Source organism: Ooceraea biroi, chromosome 13, assembly GCF_003672135.1.
Source record: "Ooceraea biroi isolate clonal line C1 chromosome 13, Obir_v5.4, whole genome shotgun sequence".
Taxonomy (NCBI): Eukaryota; Metazoa; Arthropoda; class Insecta; order Hymenoptera; family Formicidae; genus Ooceraea; species Ooceraea biroi.
This window is the reverse complement of record NC_039518.1, coordinates 749,671-774,690: the sequence shown is the minus strand read 5'-3', so window position 1 is coordinate 774,690 and position 25,020 is coordinate 749,671. Positions and strand designations below refer to the sequence as shown.

Sequence of the window (25,020 nt, the reverse complement as noted above, 5' to 3'; positions counted from 1 at the left end):
TATATTGTTTATACTTACTTACATTTCCATATCTTTTAATATTTCTTGTAGAGTATTGCACTTATTCATTGTAAATAACAAAAACACTTTCCCGATTTTCGATTGCAACACATAAATATTAGCCGTTTTATCCGAATAAAGGACGGCGCCGAGTCGACGAGCGACTGTGAGAAAATGATGCGTCGACATCGACAAAGCCTACTATAAAGTGGCGCTAATATCAAATTATTCTACATACAAGAATATATAAGCATAAATTTGTATATGTTACTCTTGTCTCAAGACAGTAAGACAATCTTATTTAATTCGAGAGAGAAGAATAGAAATTACTGATTTAAATTAAAAATTGTTTTATTTTCATATATTTTATACTTGTAATACGATTGAATTAGTCAAGAATACTTTTCGTCTTGTTATCAGAAATCCTTTCTGAGGGTGCACGGATTAATCGCGATGTAATCATTGATTATCACTTGGCCTTCCATTTTCATACTTACCATTGACATCGATCATAACTCCAAGCTTGTTTGATTAAACTGTTTTGTCCTCCTGTTTTGTTTAGACATAGTTTACGCGATTACGTGACCAGTGTCTTTTATAACTGGTACACGACGATTGTCAACCCTCTCGCTACACCCACAAAAAAGATTTCTGGACTTAATGCTATTACTATTTAATCTATCATAAAATAAGATCGCTATAGCGACAATCAGATTTATTATTGAAAAGAAGCATATTTTAATCTTGAATAGAAAATTCGAAAATCTAGATTTAAATAATCTTGGTGCTATCTCATTAATTTTCTCAGAAGGATTTAGATACAAATTTGTAGCAGGTTCAAAATATTCTTGATTTAAGAATATTGTGAGATCTAAAAGACATCTTATTCTATTCTTCTAAGAGAATTTGTAGAATCTGCACAAAACGGCCAATATTTATGTGTTGCAATCGAAAATCGGGAAAGTGTTTCTGTTATTTACAATAAATAAGTGCAATACTCTACAAGAAATATTAAAAGATATGGAAATGTCTTATCTCGAATCTTATTTCTCAAGTAAGTATATTGTATATACTTACTTACATTTCCATATCTTTTAATATTTCTTGTAGAGTATTGCACTTATTCATTGTAAATAACAAAAACACTTTCCCGATTTTCGATTGCAACACATAAATATTAGCCGTTTTATCCGAATAAAGGACGGCGCCGAGTCGACGAGCGACTGTGAGAAAATGATGCGTCGACATCGACAAAGCCTACTATAAAGTGGCGCTAATATCAAATTATTCTACATACAAGAATATATAAGCATAAATTTGTATATGTTACTCTTGTCTCAAGACAGTAAGACAATCTTATTTAATTCGAGAGAGAAGAATAGAAATTACTGATTTAAATTAAAAATTGTTTTATTTTCATATATTTTATACTTGTAATACGATTGAATTAGTCAAGAATACTTTTCGTCTTGTTATCAGAAATCCTTTCTGAGGGTGCACGGATTAATCGCGATGTAATCATTGATTATCACTTGGCCTTCCATTTTCATACTTACCATTGGCATCGATCATAACTCCAAGCTTGTTTGATTAAACTGTTTTGTCCTCCTGTTTTGTTTAGACATAGTTTACGCGATTACGTGACCAGTGTCTTTTATAACTGGTACACGACGATTGTCAACCCTCTCGCTACACCCACAGAAAAGATTTCTCGACTTAATGCTATTACTCTTTAATCTATCATAAAATAAGATCGCTATAGCGACAATCATATTTATTATTGAAAAGAAGCATATTTTAATCTTGAATAGAAAATTCGAAAATCTAGATTCAAATAATCTCGGTGCTATCTCATTAATTTTCTCAGAAGGATTTAGATACAAATTTGTAGCAGGTTCAAAATATTCTTGATTTAAGAATATTGTGAGATCTAAAAGACATCTTATTCTATTCTTCTAAGAGAATTTGTAGAATCTGCACAAAACGGCCAATATTTATGTGTTGCAATCGAAAACCGGGAAAGTGTTTCTGTTATTTACAATGAATAAGTGGAAATGTCTTATCTCGAATCTTATTTCTCAAGTAAGTATATTGTATATACTTACTTACATTTCCATATCTTTTAATATTTCTTGTAGAGTATTGCACTTATTCATTGTAAATAACAAAAACACTTTCCCGATTTTCGATTGCAACACATAAATATTAGCCGTTTTATCCGAATAAAGGACGGCGCCGAGTCGACGAGCGACTGTGAGAAAATGATGCGTCGACATCGACAAAGCCTACTATAAAGTGGCGCTAATATCAAATTATTCTACATACAAGAATATATAAGCATAAATTTGTATATGTTACTCTTGTCTCAAGACAGTAAGACAATCTTATTTAATTCGAGAGAGAAGAATAGAAATTACTGATTTAAATTAAAAATTGTTTTATTTTCATATATTTTATACTTGTAATACGATTGAATTAGTCAAGAATATTTTTCGTCTTGTTATCAGAAATCCTTTCTGAGGGTGCACGGATTAATCGCGATGTAATCATTGATTATCACTTGGCCTTCCATTTTCATACTTACCATTGGCATCGATCATAACTCCAAGCTTGTTTGATTAAACTGTTTTGTCCTCCTGTTTTGTTTAGACATAGTTTACGCGATTACGTGACCAGTGTCTTTTATAACTGGTACACGACGATTGTCAACCCTCTCGCTACACCCACAGAAAAGATTTCTCGACTTAATGCTATTACTCTTTAATCTATCATAAAATAAGATCGCTATAGCGACAATCATATTTATTATTGAAAAGAAGCATATTTTAATCTTGAATAGAAAATTCGAAAATCTAGATTCAAATAATCTCGGTGCTATCTCATTAATTTTCTCAGAAGGATTTAGATACAAATTTGTAGCAGGTTCAAAATATTCTTGATTTAAGAATATTGTGAGATCTAAAAGACATCTTATTCTATTCTTCTAAGAGAATTTGTAGAATCTGCACAAAACGGCCAATATTTATGTGTTGCAATCGAAAATCGGGAAGTGTTTCTGTTATTTACAATGAATAAGTGCAAAAGATATGGAAATGTCTTATCTCGAATCTTATTTCTCAAGTAAGTATATTGTATATACTTACTTACATTTCCATATCTTTTAATATTTCTTGTAGAGTATTGCACTTATTCATTGTAAATAACAAAAACACTTTCCCGATTTTCGATTGCAACACATAAATATTAGCCGTTTTATCCGAATAAAGGACGGCGCCGAGTCGACGAGCGACTGTGAGAAAATGATGCGTCGACATCGACAAAGCCTACTATAAAGTGGCGCTAATATCAAATTATTCTACATACAAGAAATTATAAGCATAAATGTGTACATGTTACTCTTGTCTCAAGACAGTAAGACAATCTTATTTAATTCGAGAAAGAAGAATAGAAATTACTGATTTAAATTAAAAATTGTTTTATTTTCATATATTTTATACTTGTAATACGATTGAATTAGTCAAGAATATTTTTCGTCTTGTTATCAGAAATCCTTTCTGAGGGTGTGAATAAGCACGAAAAAATAATGGAATTTCTTGCTTTGCAGGACGGAAGAGGCAAGTTCGAGGAAGTGGACAGGAAGTGCAGCGAGCTGCGACACGAAAATGAGAGGATGAAGAACACGCTGGCGCGATACGAGGAGCACGCGACGCAACAGCAGAAGCGCATCTATGAGAAGATGCACGAGAATACGCAGTTGTCGTCGATGTTGGAGCAGGTACAGCTCACTCACTCTCGGGACTGCTTCGCGACAAAATTTCTCGCGTGTGTCTCTAAAGGCCCCGTTGCCTTTTAAGATACGGGAGGATTCCGCTCGTCAAGTAGCGCGGACGAAGGAGCGATGCGAGACCATGCGGAGATCGATGCAAGGCCAGATCGCTGAAATGGAGAGGCAATTGGCGCAGTGCAAGGCGACAGCGCGAGCTGCTCAGCGTGACAGAGACGAGGTAATAACCATGAATGCAACGTGGAAATTTCAATAAGCACAGACGCATTTACGGTACGTTAACGTATGCAGATCAGGCAGAAGATGCAGGGTCAGATAAACAATTTGGACGAGGCGTTCAAACACGCGCAAGGCCGCATAAAATCCTTACAAGGCCACGTGAACTACCTGAAAACCTCGTACAGCAATATTTTCCTTGGCCAAGGGGAAACACCGGCGGGCGCTCTGCCAGCGAACGATTCTTGCGATTGCAACTATTAAAATGTGTACTACCTTTCAGTGATAACAGTGCAACAGCGCATTTTTGTTCAACACAACGAGAAATAAAAGTGTATTACTTGATCAGCACTTTGCATTTACACTGCAAATGGTACAACCGACAAAACTGATCGATAAAAGTAATCGTTACATCCACTTACAACAAACCATAAATGGTACGTAAAATATAAAATTTACGTATAACTACATGGCGATACTTAATTTACTACTACGGTTATTTAATTTGTGGACAATCTGAAAAATCATAAAAGATACCATAAATGTACGTAGCGCGAGAATTTGCAACAAAAACTTTAATAAGAATTAGTTGTCGGATATGCATATCTGTCGTCATATCGGAACATACTTTTTCTCTTCGTTACGCCTATATATTTTATTTAACAAATCGACTATATACGTGTGTGTATATATAGTCTGTTATTTATTATAAAGTAGGAGAACATAAGAATATAATAGTAGCGAAGAAGTCTAAACAAAAAACTAAGACGATAGAAATATAATATATATGTACACGTGATGAAGGAATAGTTGACATTTACATGGATTCCGTTAGTTCATGTCCACCGAGTGAAGCATATTGAGCATATTGAGGATAGCGTCTGAACGTGACCGCACTCTCTCCATTTCCACTCGAAACTCCTCTAGCTGAGATTCAATGCGCTGCGCGTAAGCATGGCAGCATCTGAGAACAAGTATCAAAAATCGTGAATGTTTTATACCGAGTGAGAAATATAATCCACGGCATCAACGTACGAAAAGTCTCATCAAACCACTTTCATTTACTGTATTTCTTTTTTAGTTACAAAATATTGAAACATATTCGCGCGACTTTGGATTATACTGCACGATCGCGGGCGTACCTGCCAACGGACTGTCCTGGATTCGAACATGTTGGTTCCGGAGATGCGCATGGCGTAATTTTGATTTGTGGGCCACAGGTCGTTAAACAGGAGTTCTTCTTGTGTACACAGCCTTTGCTATTACTAGATGCGTTAGGACTATAGCAATCTCCGCATCCCCGCAGGAAGTCCATTAAGATTCCTCGCACTCTCCTGCCACTTAATCTTCGTCGCCTCGCCTGTGGAAAAATACAAGAAAGAAAATCGTTGTAGTCGTGAGAGTTTGTGAAATAGTCAGCACTGGCGGATCCCGGGGGGTGGTTTTCGGGTGAACCCCCCCCCCTTCCAAATAAAGAAATCAGGTTTGCTGAATTGGTTTGGAGAAATTTATCAAAAATAAAATACTAGAAAAATATTGAACTAAATAAGTTTGTCAACCCCCCTCCCCCCATTATCGACATCAGGATCCGCTAGTGGTCAATAGTAAAGTAATAATTTGTCGAGACGGAATTATTCGTACCTCTGGTGTCTCGCTATAGTGTTTTTGCGTTATTAACGGCTCCTCCTCGTGTACGTTTGAAGAATGGTGACTGCACGATTCGGCGACTTCCCGATCTGTACTTGCTAGTGGCTCGCACGTGTAATCCTCTCTCTTACACCTGTGACTGTCCTGACAACCTTCTCCTGGATCATGCGGCGAGTGACACGTCGTGTGACATCTGCACGCGGGCTCACTGTCCTCCGCGGCAGGATTCGCGACGCTCTCGTGCAAATGCCTGTTGCACTCGAAATGTCTCGAAAAACTACGATGCTTCTTCGTGCTCGATCTCTCTTTGCTATTACAGTTACAATTATCTTCGAACTTTTGTTTTTCCTTGTGCAGGAAGCAATTACACTTCTGCTCCACGTCCACGTTACGAGTGCAGCAGGAATGTAATTTTTCCTGTACCCGTCTGTGCTTCAACCATTCTTTAGAATGTCTCGTGGAATCACAGGCTTCGCAGGAGGAAACGCACGCTCTTGAACCGTACAACAAATCTTCCATGGGTGTTCTGTCCGTCGAACAAGACGGTCTCGCGATATTGCTGGACGAAGACGTACGTGGACACGAAAGGTTGGATGCAACCGAGGACAGCTCGAATCTCGATGGGGTTTTCAGCTTTTTGCCCGTCGAACACACTAAATTACTGCCATTAAATCTAGTGTGCGGTGTGCTCTTCTGCCAGCTATGGTGTTTTTTATCAGTTTTCGTTTTCGACGTGTCCATCTCGTTCTCGGTCTCAGCTGTCGACTCTTGGCTGATCTGAGAAGGAATATAGTTTAATTAATTTTACAAGAGCATCTCTCGGTTTTACGATTATTATTAATTTAAATATTGGGTTGTTCGGAAAGTAATTTCGTTTTTCACAAAGAGATGTCGTTAGTCGCGTTCCTCGATACTTAACCTTACTCTAAGCGGCAAATTCGTTTTATATTTTGACAACTGACATTTCAGACGTCATTTAGTATCTTATTGTGTTGCGATCTGTCAAGTAATTTTTGTTTGGCATCACATCAAACATGGAAAATCAAAGTGAGCATTTTCGTAATATTTTGCTTTTTTACTACCGAAAGGGTAAAAATGCAGTGCAAGCGAGAACAAAATTGTGTGCCGTGTACGGAGAAGATGTATTGAGTGAACGTCAGTGTCAGAATTGGTTTTCGAAATTTCGTACTGGAAATTTCGATTTGAAAGATGCACCACGTTCAGGTCGGCCAATTAAAGCTGATGACGAGAAAATAAAGCTCTGGTGGATGCAAACCGTCGCATAACAACACGCGAAATTGCTGAAAAGTTAAATTTATCGAATTCGACCGTTTACGATCATTTGAAACGCCTTGGATTCGTTTCAAAGCTCGATATTCGGGTTCCACACAATTTAAAGGAAATTGACTCGATTCGACGCATTACCATCTGCGATTCATCGTTGAAACGTGAAGAAAATGAACCATTTTTGAAGCGAATCATAACTGGAGATGAAAAATGGATTGTTTACAACAATGTTAAGCGAAAACGATCATGGTCCAGGCAAGATGAACCTGCTCAATCGACATCCAAGGCAGATATTCATCAAAAGAAGACCATGCTTTCTGTATGGTGGGATTGGAAGGGAATCGTATTTTTCGAGCTACTACCAAGCAACCAGACGATTGATTCGAAAGTGTATTGTCGTCAGCTGGATGAATTGGATGCTGCCATCAAGCAGAAGCGACCAGAATTGGCGAATAGGAAAGGTGTCGCATTCCATCACGACAATGCCAGACCACACACAAGTTTGGTCACTCGCCAGAAGCTTTTACAGCTTGGATGGGATGTGCTACCACACCCACCATACTCTCCTGATCTGGCACCATCCGATTACCATTTGCTCCGGTCTCTACAAAATTCTTTGAACAATGTAAACTTCGATTCAAATGAAGGCGTCAAAAATCACTTGCTTCAATTTTTTGTCAATAAGGAGAAGGACTTCTATGAGCGTGGAATCTTAAAGTTGCCAAAAGGATGGCGAAAGGTAGTGGAACAAAATGGCCAATACATCACTGAATAAAATGTATTCTAAATATGAAAAAACCGCCTTTCATTTCTCCTTGAAAAAACGAAATAACTTTCCGAACAACCCAATATATATATATTGGGTTGGTCGGAAAGTAATTTCGTTTTTCACAAAGAGATGTCGTTAGTCGCGTTCCTCGATACTTAACCTTACTCTAAGCGGCAAATTCGTTTTATATTTTGACAACTGACATTTCAGACGTCATTTAGTATCTTATTGTGTTGCGATCTGTCAAGTAATTTTTGTTTGGCATCACATCAAACATGGAAAATCAAAGTGAGCATTTTCGTAATATTTTGCTTTTTTACTACCGAAAGGGTAAAAATGCAGTGCAAGCGAGAACAAAATTGTGTGCCGTGTACGGAGAAGATGTATTGAGTGAACGTCAGTGTCAGAATTGGTTTTCGAAATTTCGTACTGGAAATTTCGATTTGAAAGATGCACCACGTTCAGGTCGGCCAATTAAAGCTGATGACGAGAAAATAAAGCTCTGGTGGATGCAAACCGTCGCATAACAACACGCGAAATTGCTGAAAAGTTAAATTTATCGAATTCGACCGTTTACGATCATTTGAAACGCCTTGGATTCGTTTCAAAGCTCGATATTCGGGTTCCACACAATTTAAAGGAAATTGACTCGATTCGACGCATTACCATCTGCGATTCATCGTTGAAACGTGAAGAAAATGAACCATTTTTGAAGCGAATCATAACTGGAGATGAAAAATGGATTGTTTACAACAATGTTAAGCGAAAACGATCATGGTCCAGGCAAGATGAACCTGCTCAATCGACATCCAAGGCAGATATTCATCAAAAGAAGACCATGCTTTCTGTATGGTGGGATTGGAAGGGAATCGTATTTTTCGAGCTACTACCAAGCAACCAGACGATTGATTCGAAAGTGTATTGTCGTCAGCTGGATGAATTGGATGCTGCCATCAAGCAGAAGCGACCAGAATTGGCGAATAGGAAAGGTGTCGCATTCCATCACGACAATGCCAGACCACACACAAGTTTGGTCACTCGCCAGAAGCTTTTACAGCTTGGATGGGATGTGCTACCACACTCACCATACTCTCCTGATCTGGCACCATCCGATTACCATTTGCTCCGGTCTCTACAAAATTCTTTGAACAATGTAAACTTCGATTCAAATGAAGGCGTCAAAAATCACTTGCTTCAATTTTTTGTCAATAAGGAGAAGGACTTCTATGAGAGTGGAATCTTAAAGTTGCCAGAAGGATGGCGAAAGGTAGTGGAACAAAATGGCCAATACATCACTGAATAAAATGTATTCTAAATATGAAAAAACCGCCTTTCATTTCTCCTTGAAAAAACGAAATAACTTTCCGAACAACCCAATATATATATATTGGGTTGGTCGGAAAGTAATTTCGTTTTTCACAAAGAGATGTCGTTAGTCGCGTTCCTCGATACTTAACCTTACTCTAAGCGGCAAATTCGTTTTATATTTTGACAACTGACATTTCAGACGTCATTTAGTATCTTATTGTGTTGCGATCTGTCAAGTAATTTTTGTTTGGCATCACATCAAACATGGAAAATCAAAGTGAGCATTTTCGTAATATTTTGCTTTTTTACTACCGAAAGGGTAAAAATGCAGTGCAAGCGAGAACAAAATTGTGTGCCGTGTACGGAGAAGATGTATTGAGTGAACGTCAGTGTCAGAATTGGTTTTCGAAATTTCGTACTGGAAATTTCGATTTGAAAGATGCACCACGTTCAGGTCGGCCAATTAAAGCTGATGACGAGAAAATAAAGCTCTGGTGGATGCAAACCGTCGCATAACAACACGCGAAATTGCTGAAAAGTTAAATTTATCGAATTCGACCGTTTACGATCATTTGAAACGCCTTGGATTCGTTTCAAAGCTCGATATTCGGGTTCCACACAATTTAAAGGAAATTGACTCGATTCGACGCATTACCATCTGCGATTCATCGTTGAAACGTGAAGAAAATGAACCATTTTTGAAGCGAATCATAACTGGAGATGAAAAATGGATTGTTTACAACAATGTTAAGCGAAAACGATCATGGTCCAGGCAAGATGAACCTGCTCAATCGACATCCAAGGCAGATATTCATCAAAAGAAGACCATGCTTTCTGTATGGTGGGATTGGAAGGGAATCGTATTTTTCGAGCTACTACCAAGCAACCAGACGATTGATTCGAAAGTGTATTGTCGTCAGCTGGATGAATTGGATGCTGCCATCAAGCAGAAGCGACCAGAATTGGCGAATAGGAAAGGTGTCGCATTCCATCACGACAATGCCAGACCACACACAAGTTTGGTCACTCGCCAGAAGCTTTTACAGCTTGGATGGGATGTGCTACCACACCCACCATACTCTCCTGATCTGGCACCATCCGATTACCATTTGCTCCGGTCTCTACAAAATTCTTTGAACAATGTAAACTTCGATTCAAATGAAGGCGTCAAAAATCACTTGCTTCAATTTTTTGTCAATAAGGAGAAGGACTTCTATGAGCGTGGAATCTTAAAGTTGCCAGAAGGATGGCGAAAGGTAGTGGAACAAAATGGCCAATACATCACTGAATAAAATGTATTCTAAATATGAAAAAACCGCCTTTCATTTTTCCTTGAAAAAACGAAATAACTTTCCGAACAACCCAATAGATCACTTACCTCTTTACCCCAAATGTTGATAGTCCCATTTATTTCCGACATTCTCACTTCGACGTTGCCAAGTAAGTACGGACCACACTCACGAATGCGTCCCTTTCCACTAACAGTTTTATCCTTCTCAGTCTCTTCCGCCAGTATCAGGAAACTACGGTTCTTACTGTTCTCGTCCTCGTGGTAGACAAAGCACTTCATGTTATCCTCCGCGTCATCGGCGTTCTCCGTTTTATTTTCCGCCGTTTCCGAGTGGCCCGCCTTGACGCCATCTTCCTGTGACTCGACCTTTCCACTTACAGAATCATTTACGGAATCAAACTTGAACTTGGATTCCACGTTGGACGACTCGTTCAGCCTCGATTGCAGTGACCCGGCAGTAACTTGAGAAGCCTTGAGCGACTGTAGAAAACTGGATGGGCCAAGGATGTCCGCGATCTTCCTCTTCTTCGAGCTGGAGGGCTGACTCTGGTAGTAGCTGCCGTCGTCGATTTCCGTCGACGCGTTCTCCTCGTTTAATCGCTTCTTCGAACTTTGCACGAGCGGACTCTCCGGCTTCGCTTTCCCTTGCGTGATGCTCGCGAGGGTTTGCAAGATTCGGGAGGAGGTGAGAAACGCGCGGGACAGCGGACGCGCCGTCTTCCCTGGCGTACCATCGGTCAGCAGCATACTGTCGTCGGAGTGCAGCGTTTTCACTGCTTCAGGTGGCTTCATCGAGATCGATAGATTGCAGGCGCTGTCGCTCCATTCTCCTATGGAGCTCAACGTCGACGCGACACTGTTACCTAATATCTTGTTGGACTGCTTCGCGTCCGTGTCGGGCTTGGCCTCCTGATCGTTGCGTTCGTCAGGCGCGGGCTCGACGACGTCCGTCTGAATCGCCGCGACTTTCTGCTCCCGCGGCTCGTACTTGGCCAGAGATTTCCTCAGCTCGTCCAGCTCCTCCTTCATCCTGAAGTTCTCCGTGAGTTGTTTCTGATACGCATCGAGCAAATCGTTGTACTGTACGGTCTTCTTACTCAGTTGCTCCCTCAGTGCGGCGACTTCGAACGCGTCGCAGCTCGTCTTGTTAAACTCCTCGGTCGCCCTATCGGACACCGCGTGCTCGTTGCTTTTCGTTTCGTCGTCCATCGTGCCGATGCTCTTGATATTTTCGATCCTTAGGGTGCAAGTGTCGTTATTATCCGCGTCGGACACGTCCATCGGCTCCGCAGCGTACATCTCGGCTTGAGCGCGCCCTTGTCCAATAGCGCGGTCGGTTTTCATACTGTCGGCAACGTTCGCCGTGTCCTTGTTCTGCGCAGGTGCGAAGGGCACGCTTATCCGTATCTCGTGCTGGGTAGCTTCCTCGTGTATCGATTCCAAAACATTCTTACTGTCTTGACCGTTCAGCATTATCGGCGCGACGTTGTAAGTTGCTCTGTCCTTGTCGCACGCCTCCGCGATTTCCAACTCCTTGATGGTCCTCTCCGCATAATCCTTTATCGTCTTGTTCGCCATTGCAGGTTTCGCCCCCTTGGTCTCGCTGTTCTTGTGATCGGAATTACTCCTACCCACGTTATCCATGTTATCGTGGAGTCCATTTTCCTGGTGTTTCATGTTCCTCTCCATCGAGCGTCGATTTTGCTCTTTGATACTTTTGATGTAAAGCTTGACTTTGCTCTGCACGTGATGATACTTTGGCGGTGGCTTCTTATTTAAAACGGAGTACATCACAGCATTTTGTGGAATGTTCATGTAATTCCGCCTTAAGATGTGCGAGCGCCTGCGTTTGGAATATTGCACTGCGGCATTGTAATTAACAACGGTGTACTCATTTAGATCTTGAAGCGAAAGGCTCTTGCTTTTGTCGTGGTTCTTCAATCTTCTGTTCAAGATGTAGTCGTCCGACCTTATGTCCACGTAGTCCACCTTATTGTCATCATTATCAATATCGTCATCATCAACGTCGTGCATCTGTCTAGGAGCCTCCTCCTCCTCCTCCTCCTCCTCATCCTCGTCGTCCTCGTCGTCGTCGTCCTCGTCCATCAGATGCTTCATGTTGTTTGGATGCTCCGGGTCGAACTCGTTGTCAAGCTCCAAGTTTTCCATATCTGTGCAACATAAGATAACACAGCGTCATGACAATACTACCAACCTAGAAGAGAAATTATGCAGCTACTCACTAGGCTGTGTTCGGAAACATCACCCGAGTTCAGCGAATGAACAAGGATAGAGAGAAAAGTTGATCGACACACATGCAAGAGCAGTTCTGTCGTTCTGCCACGTTTCCTCCATTAACTTACCATCGCTGTCCCCGTATTCATCCTCGTCGTCCTCGTACGGATGTTGATCAGTATCTTCACCGGATGACAGGACGTACACACTGCTTGCTCCCTGATCATCGCTGGGACTCCGGCTACGGTCTTCGTCTACTTCCTGGGACAGGTCCTCCGGCCGCTTGGCACTGGTGACGTCTGAATCATCGGGCCTCGACGTGCTGGACATGCTAATGTACGTCGGCATCTCCTCATCGTCCAGCAACGCCGCGTCTGTCTGGTTCATCAGTTTCGCCTCGCTCTTGCACGAGTCGTTCGGTGGGTCCTCCATCGTCTTTGTCTCCACGTCGTTCTCGGCGTGCGTGGTCCCCGACATCCCGGGTGGCTGCGAGAACCTGCGAAGAGACCGCCGGTTTATCAGCAACGATCGCGTGGAACGTGGCGACGTCTACTCCCGAGCGTGCCTGCACTCTCGCCGGCTCGGCGAACGTACGCGGCGCGTGACCAAAACCACTTTTTCACCAGCCGCCATTACGGAGCGCTCGCGGTGATATTTCTTGTCATATTATCGCGCGAAAGTTCGCTCTACGTGCGTTCGCAACCGCGAGTTGATCCGCCGGTGGTACGTTCGTTTCGTATTCCGCGCTGGCAGAGCGGGCTCTTCCGACGTCCTCGAGGCACTCGATCCTTGCAAGATTAATGACCTGCCGCACGTCGTCCGCAGGTACACAGAAAGCGCGGGCGGTTACTTCAGTGATGAATTCCTCTGATTAATCGGGATCCTACGGCAGTTCGAGACCGCTAATGTCTCGCTTTCTCTCTCTCTCTCACTGCATCACGCGACGCATTGCTTCCACGGAGTTAATCTTCACTCATTATACAAACGCACGTACGCGCCGAACACCGAGGTTATTACCACTTGCGCGCATGCGCGCCGAAGCTCCTTCACGCACGAGAGCGGGTTTTAATTTTGTTTTACCGCAACGATCGATGCCGCCTTAAGGGGAAGCTGGAGTTGCTAGTGAACTATTTTTTCACTATAGCGATGGTAATTGCAGTTTCGAAAATTCTCTTTATTGCTTGTGCAGAATAAAAAATCCTTTTCCACAAATGAAGTATAGATAGAAAGAAAGCCCGCTCTACAGGACTTTATATTCAAAATGGAAAAAAGTTAAAAACTTGCATTTGTCTTTTCTAACTTTTTTCCATTTTGAATATAAAGTCCTGTAGAGCCGACTTTCTTTCTATCTATACTTCATTTGGGGAAAAGGATTTTTTATTCTGCACAAGCAATAAAGAGAATTTTCGAAACTGCAATTACCATCGCTATAGTGAAAAAAAAGTTAAAAACTTGCATTTGTCTTTTCTAACTTTTTTCCATTTTGAATATAAAGTCCTGTAGAGCGGACTTTCTTTCTATCTATACTTCATTTGGGGAAAAGGATTTTTTATTCTGCACAAGCAATAAAGAGAATTTTCGAAACTGCAATTGCCATCGCTATAGTGAAAAAAAAGTTAAAAACTTGCATTTGTCTTTTCTAACTTTTTTCCATTTTGAATATAAAGTCCTGTAGAGCGGGCTTTCTTTCTATCTATACTTCATTTGGGGAAAAGGATTTTTTATTCTGCACAAGCAATGAAGAGAATTTTCGAAACTGCAATTACCATCGCTATAGTGAAAAAATAGTTAAAAACTTGCATTTGTGTTTTGTAACTTTTTCCATTTTGAATATAAAATCCTGTAGAGCGGGCTTTCTTTCTATCTATATTTCATTTTTGGAAAAGGATTTTTTATTCTGCACAAGCAATAAAGAGAATTTTCGAAACTGCAATTACCATCGCTATAGTGAAAAAAAGTTAAAAACTTGCATTTGTCTTTTCTAACTTTTTCCATTTTGAATATAAAGTCCTGTAGAACGGACTTTCTTTCTATCTATATTTCAATTTTGGAAAAGGATTTTTTATTCTGCACAAGCAATAAAGAGAATTTTCGAAACTGCAATTACCATCGCTATAGTGAAAAAAAGTTAAAAACTTGCATTTGTCTTTTCTAACTTTTTCCATTTTGAATATAAGTCCTGTAGAACGGACTTTCTTTCTATCTATATTTCATTTTGGAAAAGGATTTTTTATTCTGCACAAGCAATAAGAGAATTTTCAAACTGCAATTACCATCGCTATAGTGAAAAAAAGTTAAAAACTTGCATTTGTCTTTCTAACTTTTTCCATTTTGAATATAAAGTCCTGTAGACGGACTTTCTTTCTATCTATATTCATTTTGGAAAAGGATTTTTTATTCTGCACAAGCAATAAGGAGAATTTTCGAAACTGCAATTACCATCGCTATAGTGAAAAAAAGTTAAAAACTTGCGTTTGTCTTTTCTAACTTTTTTCCATTTTGAATATAAAGTCCTGTAGAACGGACTTTCTTTCTATCTATATTTCATTTTTGGAAAAGGATTTTTTATTCTGCACAAGCAATAAAGAGAATTTTCGAAACTGCAATTACCATCGCTATAGTGAAAAAATAGTTAAAAACTTGCATTTGTCTTTTCTAACTTTTTCCATTTTGAATATAAAGTCCTGTAGAACGGACTTTCTTTCTATCTATATTTCATTTTTGGAAAAGGATTTTTTATTCTGCACAAGCAATAAAGAGAATTTTCGAAACTGCAATTACCATCGCTATAGTGAAAAAATAGTTAAAAACTTGCATTTGTCTTTTCTAACTTTTTTCCATTTTGAATATAAAGTCCTGTAAAACGGACTTTCTTTCTATCTATACTTCATTTGGGGAAAAGGATTTTTTATTCTGCACAAGCAATAAAGAGAATTTTCAAAACTGCAATTACCATCGCTATAGTGAAAAAAAAGTTAAAAACTTGCATTTGTCTTTTCTAACTTTTTTCCATTTTGAATATAAAGTCCTGTAGAGCTGGCTTTCTTTCTATCTATACTTCATTTGGGGAAAAGGATTTTTTATTCTGCACAAGCAATAAGGAGAATTTTCGAAACTGCAATTACCATCGCTATAGTGAAAAAAAGTTAAAAACTTGCATTTGTCTTTTCTAACTTTTTCCATTTTGAATATAAGGTCCTGTAAAACGGACTTTCTTTCTATCTATACTTCATTTGGGGAAAAGGATTTTTTATTCTGCACAAGCAATAAAGAGAATTTTCAAAACTGCAATTACCATCGCTATAGTGAAAAAAAAGTTAAAAACTTGCATTTGTCTTTTCTAACTTTTTTCCATTTTGAATATAAAGTCCTGTAGAGCGGACTTTCTTTCTATCTATACTTCATTTGTGGAAAAGGATTTTTTATTCTGCACAAGCAATAAGGAGAATTTTCGAAACTGCAATTACCATCGCTATAGTGAAAAAAAGTTAAAAACTTGCGTTTGTCTTTTCTAACTTTTTTCCATTTTGAATATAAAGTCTGTAGACGACTTTCTTTCTATCTATATTCATTTTGGAAAAGGATTTTTTATTCTGCACAAGCAATAAGGAGAATTTCGAAACTGCAATTACCATCGCTATAGTAAAAAAAGTTAAAAACTTGCGTTTGTCTTTTCTAACTTTTTTCCATTTTGAATATAAAGTCCTGTAGAACGGACTTTCTTTCTATCTATATTTCATTTTTGGAAAAGGATTTTTTATTCTGCACAAGCAATAAAGAGAATTTTCAAAACTGCAATTACCATCGCTATAGTGAAAAAATAGTTAAAAACTTGCATTTGTCTTTTCTAACTTTTTCCATTTTGAATATAAAGTCCTGTAGAACGGACTTTCTTTCTATCTATATTTCAATTTTGGAAAAGGATTTTTTATTCTGCACAAGCAATAAAGAGAATTTTCGAAACTGCAATTACCATCGCTATAGTGAAAAAATAGTTCACTAGCAACTCCAGCTTCCCCTTAATAACGCACACCACGGAGAATCCCGTCGCGCGACACGCGGATCCCGTTCCTCCGCGCTGACGCAAAATGCCGGGTGCGTCGTTGCGGCGCGTGCCACCGCGTCGAGAGCGCCAATCACTGCCGCAACCGCGAACGCACGCTGCAACGTGCGCGGAAGTCCGACTGTAACCACGCGGCGCGGGGAGAACGCGCGAGGGCGATCGAGACTTTCCTCTGGACTCACGTGGCGAGCAAGAATGACCGCGAGCGTCACCGGCCTTCCGCTGACCATCGAGTTCGGGTAAGACGGCGAGGGGAACGAGTGCCGCGCGACGCAGCGGACGACACGACACGGGGTAAATAATCACGCTGTCGTATGTTCGCAGGGGTGGGGCGGAATTGTTGTTCGACAAGAAGAAGAGGCACGATGTGAACTTACCCGGGGAAGACTGTGAGTATACGCGGCGAACACGTGGTTCGATCTTGGTTCATGTTTCGAACGGTCTCACTAGCGTTCTGCCGCAGGGACCTTGAGGCGACTGCTGCTCTGGATACGGGATAACCTCTTGATGGAGCGACCGGAACTCTTCATGCAAGACGACACGGTGTGAGTGTATCCTCCGTCGTACGTATCTTCCCGCGTTGAACGCTCACGTCGCGACGACCACGCTGTGCGCGATCACGATGCCGACTCGCGTCGCGAGCATGCGTTATCACGCGCGTAAACGCTGCACGTACGCCCGGATTCGAGTCTGAATCATAGTCATGTAAATTAAGATGGCGGACCGCGTGCCGCGGCGTTCTCGTTCGCGCGCGGCCACACGGATGGCGGCAGCAGTACCGTTCCGCTAAAGTCACTAGATATATCTAGTGACTTTACGTTCCGCGGCCGCGACGAAAGCGGAGAGAGCTGTTCGTTCGTCTCGCCTCGTTTCTTTCTGTTCGGTCAAATATTTCCGCGCGGATTTTGCCCGTCTTGCACGAGAAATGGCGATGCTGGCTTCAGTCGAGCATCGACGACCACGTTTGGTAATTAAATTAAAGTTTTGATTGTATTCTTGTAGATGTACAATGTGATTTGCGTCTGCTGTACTTTTTTTTATTGTTGTTGATGGGAAAAGATATCGCGAATGTGTCACGATTATATATCATAAATGCAATTTTGCGAACAGGTGTATTGTACTTTGATTGCTTTAAGGGGTTACATACCTCCAGAATTTTCAAACAATCGATTTTTTTTATTACTGATTTTCATTCTTTATACTTTTGAAAATATAATAAAAAAAGAATTAGTGAAAAATTCCAATCCGTAACGAAGATATAACAATAAATATGACCGCGCGTCAGGAGGCGGGCCGCGGCGCGGGCTACCGCAAAGAAGCTCGAACAGCCCACAGATTACAGAAAACTGTACAAAATATAAAAATTATCGAGAAGGAAGGCACGCAATATGAAATTGGAATGGGAGAGTAAGCTCACTACAAAAATTAATATTTACACGATTTTTACTTCTCAAACTTTAAACGCGTTTTTCTCGAAACCAGTTTTTTGACACGGTCGGCACGATAACTCGAAGAGTTTTCAATATTTAAAAAAATTTTTTGTTCTCAAATCTTCGTAATCGTTTTGTCTATAGTCTATCGAGCCATTTTTTTGCAATTGTGTTTAATACAATTTTTATAAACAATTAAAGACCGAAATTTTTCATGAAAACATGAAGTTCAACTTTGACATGGCATAAATTGTTTATTTTTTTGAAATTAAAAAATCTGGCTCGATAGACTATAACTACAACATTACTTTACAAGAAATTTCTTGCATTTGTCAGATCCATCAATGTTACAAGAAGATATCATGCCGACTCTGAGGGGACATTTTTTTATAAGCGGTCCAATTAATGCCACAAAACTTCATTTTATTAATATTCAAAAATTTATTACTAATTATTTTTTTACACTTAAAGGACCAGTAAATCATATGCAATTCATATTTTACTTTATTATTTCAGATATACCCCCTAAAAAAATTCCCCAAACATATCAATTTTTCACCGCTATGGAGGTATGTAACCCCTTAATAATGAATTCGATTGTACTTGCGATAGCACATTGTATGTGTGTCGTTTGTTGACGGTCATAGATGTCAGTAGTATGCATTAATCGCGTAATTAAAATAATTTTATAAAGTACTCGCGACTCTCGACGGCCATTTTTGCGGACGCGCTAAGTACGTCGTTTACGCGAGAGTTTCCGGAAACGAGAAAAACGCAGTTTTCGGACAATCGTCGACAAACGGAATGGGTAATGATAAGAATAGAAATTATTCTAATGCTTATTATCGAAACTGAACGAGATACTCGGCAGGAATTGTTCAATATGTTTTTAGAAATAATATCACGGCTGGCCGCGATTAGCTAATATCGTTAGGTTATCATGTTGTCTTTTCGAAGTATTTTCTCGATTTATATCAATTTGTATACAGTGCTGGCAAAAAGTTCCGGAACGGTTAAAAATCTTGGAAAATAATGATTTAGTGGAAAAAGGTTTCAAACAAAAAGCATAGGGCTTAAAAAAATCTATTAGATGATGATATCTATTTGACCTTGGTATGACCTTGGAAAGCCCGGTCATGGTCAACATAAAAATCTTAAATGGAAACCCCTATTTTTTATTACATATTCTTGTAGCTTAGCTCGAGAGCTTTTCGAAACGCTATAATAAATTTTTTTTCTCTTACGTACTTTTTGCCTTATAAGGCTTGAAGGTTACACAGTACCGCCGCACAGTGGTCAAGATTACCAAAAACCTGGTCGAAATTCTGTACATACTCAAATTATTCTAAATCATATATATAACTGCAATTTAGTGATTTTCCCATAATTCTGATGCAATGTAATTAATATAATATTAATTATATATACAGGGTGTCCCATTTTAAAAGTTGCACTGAAATATGTCTTCAGGGAAGCATTTGAGAAAAAACTTCGGCGCAGTTTGGCGCAGAGAAACTTTTTCTTATTTCTTTTGATATATAATTAAATTTTAAATTCTGTTTGATTTATCGCGCCGACTCACGACGGGGACTTTGAATCGCAATATTTCATTAGTGTTACATCGCAACAGCACTATCTTATTTTATTTCTATTAACTGTAATGAAAATTGAATAAATAACAGCGTTATCAGAAGCACAAAGGATACAATAAAACAAGGATGAAAAGATTTAATAACCCGGTACGTGATAACTTCGTGAATGAAATCACAATTGTGACACCGATTATGGCGAAAATCATATTAGAGACTTACGATAATGAACTTTATACATTTATAGCTCTCATAAATGAAATTTGTTTGGATTATAACGTTAGAGAAATTTAGTACGGACTTAGAACTAACAAACAATAATGTAATGACGATAAAAAAACTTTTTTTAAATGGATTTTGGCCACGTTTTCAGTCGTTTTGACCACTGTGCGCCGGTAGAATTACCCAAGGTGTACCGCGTGGAGGTTGCACGGTCGGATTTACATCTCTTTTGTGCGCGCGCGTGCGTGTACGAGTGTGCGTGTGTGCGCGTGCGTGTATGAGTGCGTATAGGAGTATGTGTGTGCGTGCGCGCGTGCGTGTTGAGTGTGTGTATGTGTGTTCTTCATAAAACTAACTTCACAAAAATAGTTTACACTCGTATGTACGAACAACGACATTACACACACACGCACACGCGCGCGCGCACACACACACAAAAGAGGTATAAATCCGACTGTGCAACCTCCATGCGGTACACCTTGAGTAATTCTAATGCCGGCGGTACTGTGTAACCTTCAAGCCTTATAAGTCAAAAATACGTAAGAGAAAAAAATTTATTATAGCGTTTCGAAAAGCTCTCGAGCTAAGCTACAAGAATATGTAATAAAAAATAGGGGTTTCCATTTAAGATTTTTATGTTGACCATGACCGGGCTTTCCAAGGTCATACCAAGGTCAAATAGATATTATCATTTAATAGATTTTTTAAGCCCTATGCTTTTCGTTTGAAACATTTTTTCACTAAATCATTATTTGCCAAGATTTTTAACCGTTCCGGAACTTTTTGCCAGCACTGTATATAACAGTTTTGATATATAAATCCAAGGAAACAGAAAAAGATACGTTAGCATATAAAATATCGCGAATTAAGAAAAAAATCGAAATGCGTCCGAGTACGCGTATGTGCGAAACAATCGAACGTCGTGAAGTTGGCTGCAAAAGTTGCGGTCGTGTTCACTGGTAATTTCGTGTAAACGAATCAGCGCAATGGTGCATGAGTCTAGTAATCTATTGACCGACCAATCGGGACGCGTCAATTCGAAATTTTAATTTCACCGGTATTCGCCATTACGTGATTTCTCATTCGTTTCGCGAAAGATCGCGGTCGGGATCTCGCCTCGCTCTTCGTTTCTTGCGTTTGTTCCGTTAACTTTTCGTAATTCGGGAAGACGGCGCGCTAATACTGCTGTCCGTAAGTTTTTAATACGCAGCACGTTGCCCACAGCGGCGAATTGCAACTCGATTTGAGAAGTTTGTTTCGTTTGTTTAGGCGGCCGGGTATACTGGTGCTGGTAAACGACGCCGACTGGGAGTTGCTCGTAAGTGTCGCATTCGTATCCATTTCATTCGCTTCATGTATTGGGTCGTCCGGAAAGTTCGTGCCGATTTTTAATAGATGGCGTTGGAACATGTGTGAATATATCAATGTTATTGAAAACATACGATTTATATACATATGCTTAAAGGTGACATTTCAACGCATCTTTAGGAAAACAGTTGTTTGAGATAAATTGATTCGTGTCAGTTTTGTACTCTTTTGAAGATGGAAGAAAACAAAGAACATTTTAGACACTTGATGCTTTTCTATTACCGGAAAGGCAAAAATGCCTCACAAGCAACAAATTCGATATGTTCTGTTTACGGAGAAGGCGCTTTAGCTGAAAGAACCGTACGTAAGTGGTTCGCTAAGTTTAGAGCTGGTGATTTTAACCTTAAAGACCAAGAACGCTCGGGCAGACCCTCTACTACTGATGATGACCAAATCAAGACACTGATCGAGAATAACCCGCGCTACACGACACGTGAATTAGCAGAGATACTGAAAATATCGAAAACCACTGTCCACGATCATGTAGTGAAGCTTGGTTACGTAAGTCGCTATGATGTATGGGTTCCGCATAATTTGGCCGAAAAAATTTAATGGATCGAATTTCCATCTGCGACTCGCTGTACAAGCGCAACGAAAACGTACCATTTTTGAAGCAATTAGTGACGGGTGACGAAAAATGGATCATTTACAACAATGTAGAACGAAAAAGATCCTGGGGTAAGCGAAATGAACCAGCATTAACCACTCCGAAAGCCGGCCTTCATCCAAAAAAAGTCATGCTCTGTGTCTGGTGGGATTGGAAAGGAATCCTATATTATGAGCTCCTACCACACAACCAAACGATAAATGCAGATAAGTACTGCTCGCAACTGGACGAATTAAAGACAGCGATTCAGGAAAAACGTCCAGAATTAGCTAATAGGAAGGGCGTCGTGTTCCATCAGGACAATGCCAGACCTCATGTTTCTTTGACTACCCGACAAAAATTGTTGGAGTTTGGCTGGGATGTGCCACCTCACCCACCGTATTCACCAGACATTGCACCTTCAGACTTTCACTTATTTAGGTCTGTGCAAAATTCTCTTAGCGGCAAGAACTTCAACTCTTTGATCGACATAAAAAACCACCTTGAGGAGTTTTTCGCCGAGAAACCTAAGAAGTTCTGGGAGAATGGAATCTTCCAGTTGCGTGAAAGATGGACAAAGGTTGTGAAACAAAACGGTGCATACATAAGTCAATAAATATTTATCGACATAAAAAAATGTTGCCTTTGAATTTTCCTTCAAAATCGGCACGAACTTTCCGGACGACCCAATATTTTGTTAAAAATGGCGCTCGTGCAGTTCGGAATTTCGAAATAAAAAAGGAATAGAAGACAACAAGCTGAATTGTCGCCAATGAACGCTGTAAGCGTTGGCGACTAGGCGTATTACTCTCAACGGTGCGAAGAAATACGTAAGTGGAGGAGGCGGACACTCCTGCGGTCGGTATTTTTTCTCTCGCGCTACTCGCCCCATCCTCCACTGCCCGTGGGGGCGGATGACGCGCGGCTGTTCCTGGCATGTGACAAACGGGATACCCCGTGACCGGTTTTTACAGACGGCATAATCGGGCTGTCGACCACCGTCGTCGCCGCCGCTTACGAATATGGGGTGCGGGATAACGGAGCGGCTCCGGAACGCTGAAAGGGCGCAAATGACCTCGGTTTGCCACACCCACGGAGAGAGAATTATCTTTTTAAATTTGTAAATGTACACGCCGCGCGGTTATTATGACGAGAGAGAAAGAGAGAAGGAGAGAGCGAGAGAGAGAGGCGATCTTCACAGGGATAGCTCGAGCGAGAAGATGCCGCAGCGTCGGGGTGCGTCGGAAAACCGGGGAGATGATGGCTCCGGCCATTATTATGATAATACCGTCGCTTCTCCGCGCGCGCTTCGGCTTTTGCGTTTCCGCGTCTTTTCGCTCGGTTCTTTTATCCTCCCGTACATGTGCGCACGTATATGTGTGTATGTGCGCGCGCGCGCGCGGGGTATATATACGTTATATGTCATTCGCCTTTCGCCGCTTCTTTTGCAACCCGCACCTTTTTCTCCCTGCAACGTAGTCGCGAGCGTTCTGGCCGAACTTCGTCGAGCGCTGAACTTTTTCGGTGCTCGCATGTCGATGTAATGGATACGCTTGCCATCGATAGCGGGCGGATGTTGAAAGGCACGAGCGCGAGTGGTTAGCAAGGATGAAATCCCCGTGAAGTCAAAGCCTGTCTTTACTCGATGGCAGAAAACGTATGTAGGACGACCCAGATTCGTTGGATTTCCTTTCAGCCTTCATGGATTCTTTCATCAGTTCAGATTGGATTTTTCCTTAAAGGTCGAGGGATCATTAGTCCTCGCGATTAATCCTTGCATTCCTGTCATAAGTGATTGCAACCCGAAGATTTTTATAAAGTGAGCTTTCAGACGTAAATAAATCGCAAGATCTTTACAACTTGATTTTCACAGATTTAAAATAAAATTTAGTAAAACATTAATTTGAAAATTAATTCGATTAATCGTAAGGACACTTTTATTAAGATTATTTATTTATTAAATTTAGAATTGAACGATGAAATGTTTTGCGAGGAGGTAACATGCAATCATTTTTTTTTATCTGAAGGAAAGCCGATTTCGAATTTCTGAAAAAATTCATGGATTGACATAGACGTTAGATGAAATATCTTTTTAAGAAGTTATCCATTTCCCTCGTCCCGTATTTCCGCGTTTTCAGTCATGTTTTACGCCGTTCGATTGGTCAGAGATATAAGGAATATAATTTCAGGGTGAAGGCGATTATAAACTGTGCCCGCGGGACAGAGTGCTCTTCATCTCGACTCTGCACGGAGGATAGAAGGTACAAATTTCCAATATTGAAAATCGACGGGGATAAAGTGCGATCCACTCAAACGTCGTGGACTCTTTTCGGAGTGTATATATAAAGAATTTTATGTATGCTTCAGAGATCGTTTCATATCGACTGCGGCATGAGGGAATAAAGTGTTCTCTCCAAGGATATACTGTCTGTAATCAGTTTTAAATCATGATTGATTATAGAAAGAAAAATTTCCTTTTTTGCGTCTATTAAAATAAATATCAGTAATTTTTCAACATTATTAGATTTAACCGATTTTGAAGTTTGGTTTACACACGCCGTTCTCTGTTACGTAAATTGCTATATAAATTTGATTTGTAAATTATCGTGGTCTATGAATTACAGGTGAGCAGGTTTGCCGTAAAATCGAAATTTTTAGATTGCATCAATTAATGGTCGTGAACACAGTCCGATTTTGTTTTTCGTCACGCGTGGATTGCATACGTCCCTTGTTGGTTTTCACTAAAAAACATGTATGTATATGGCGCGTAATATATAAAGTGGAGCTATTGGAACATCACTTTTATCAGAATTGCGCGCGACCCAATGTGTGATCGATTTAATTAAAAGCGCAGCGGTCTGTTTTCGATAAACTGAGAAACTTGTAGACGAATAAAACATGATTTGTATGATGTTATTTGCAGAAATTATTGTACTCATAAAATTATATTTTGTGTCAACATTGTCGTTCATTTACAAGCGTTTCAAGTCCAAAAGATGCGGAACGCTATTGCCGCATTATCCTTTGCAACCGTACGCATCCTCCTTCCAGTTTCCCAACTGTGAGTGCGATTTGACAGCAATGCGTGCCTCTTACATATATTACAGGCTCGAGTAACTTTACGTACGTTGCGTCACAATTGCGTAACAGCTCGCGGTAACGCGCGCTTCTCTCTCGTTGAAGCGAAAGAGCCGGATGATGGAAAATCGATGGGAAAATTTTATC

The 25,020-nt window shown here is 40.2% G+C and overlaps 3 protein-coding genes across 4 annotated transcripts; 2 read left to right on the top strand and 1 right to left on the bottom strand.

Moving 5' to 3' along the window:
• Positions 1-3,491: 3,491 nt before the first annotated feature.
• On the top strand, positions 3,492-4,348 carry LOC105287214 (endonuclease MutS2). Its single transcript, XM_026974547.1, has 3 exons — positions 3,492-3,775; positions 3,855-4,004; positions 4,076-4,348. Exons 1-3 carry the CDS (start codon positions 3,584-3,586, stop codon positions 4,262-4,264), a joined length of 531 nt encoding a protein of 176 aa, XP_026830348.1. The 5' UTR covers positions 3,492-3,583; the 3' UTR covers positions 4,265-4,348.
• Positions 4,338-17,145, bottom strand: LOC105287211. Its single transcript, XM_026974546.1, has 6 exons — positions 16,978-17,145; positions 12,666-13,033; positions 10,390-12,473; positions 5,642-6,424; positions 5,143-5,360; positions 4,338-4,964 (listed from the first exon to the last, which is right to left on the bottom strand). The coding sequence occupies exons 1-6, from the start codon at positions 17,028-17,030 to the stop codon at positions 4,832-4,834; spliced, it is 3,639 nt and encodes a 1,212-aa protein (XP_026830347.1). The 5' UTR covers positions 17,031-17,145; the 3' UTR covers positions 4,338-4,831.
• LOC105287377 (ubiquitin-related modifier 1) lies at positions 16,496-24,754 on the top strand. Of its 2 annotated transcripts, XM_026974549.1 has the most exons (6): positions 16,496-16,839; positions 16,925-16,989; positions 17,064-17,145; positions 21,111-21,159; positions 23,985-24,056; positions 24,163-24,754. In XM_026974549.1, exons 1-5 carry the CDS (start codon positions 16,796-16,798, stop codon positions 24,051-24,053), a joined length of 309 nt encoding a protein of 102 aa, XP_026830350.1. In that variant the 5' UTR covers positions 16,496-16,795; the 3' UTR covers positions 24,054-24,056; positions 24,163-24,754. The 2 variants fall into 2 exon arrangements, with proteins under 2 accessions (XP_026830350.1, XP_026830349.1); XM_026974548.1 differs by having other exon boundaries at positions 16,499-16,839; positions 23,985-24,754.
• Positions 24,755-25,020: the final 266 nt, after the last annotated feature.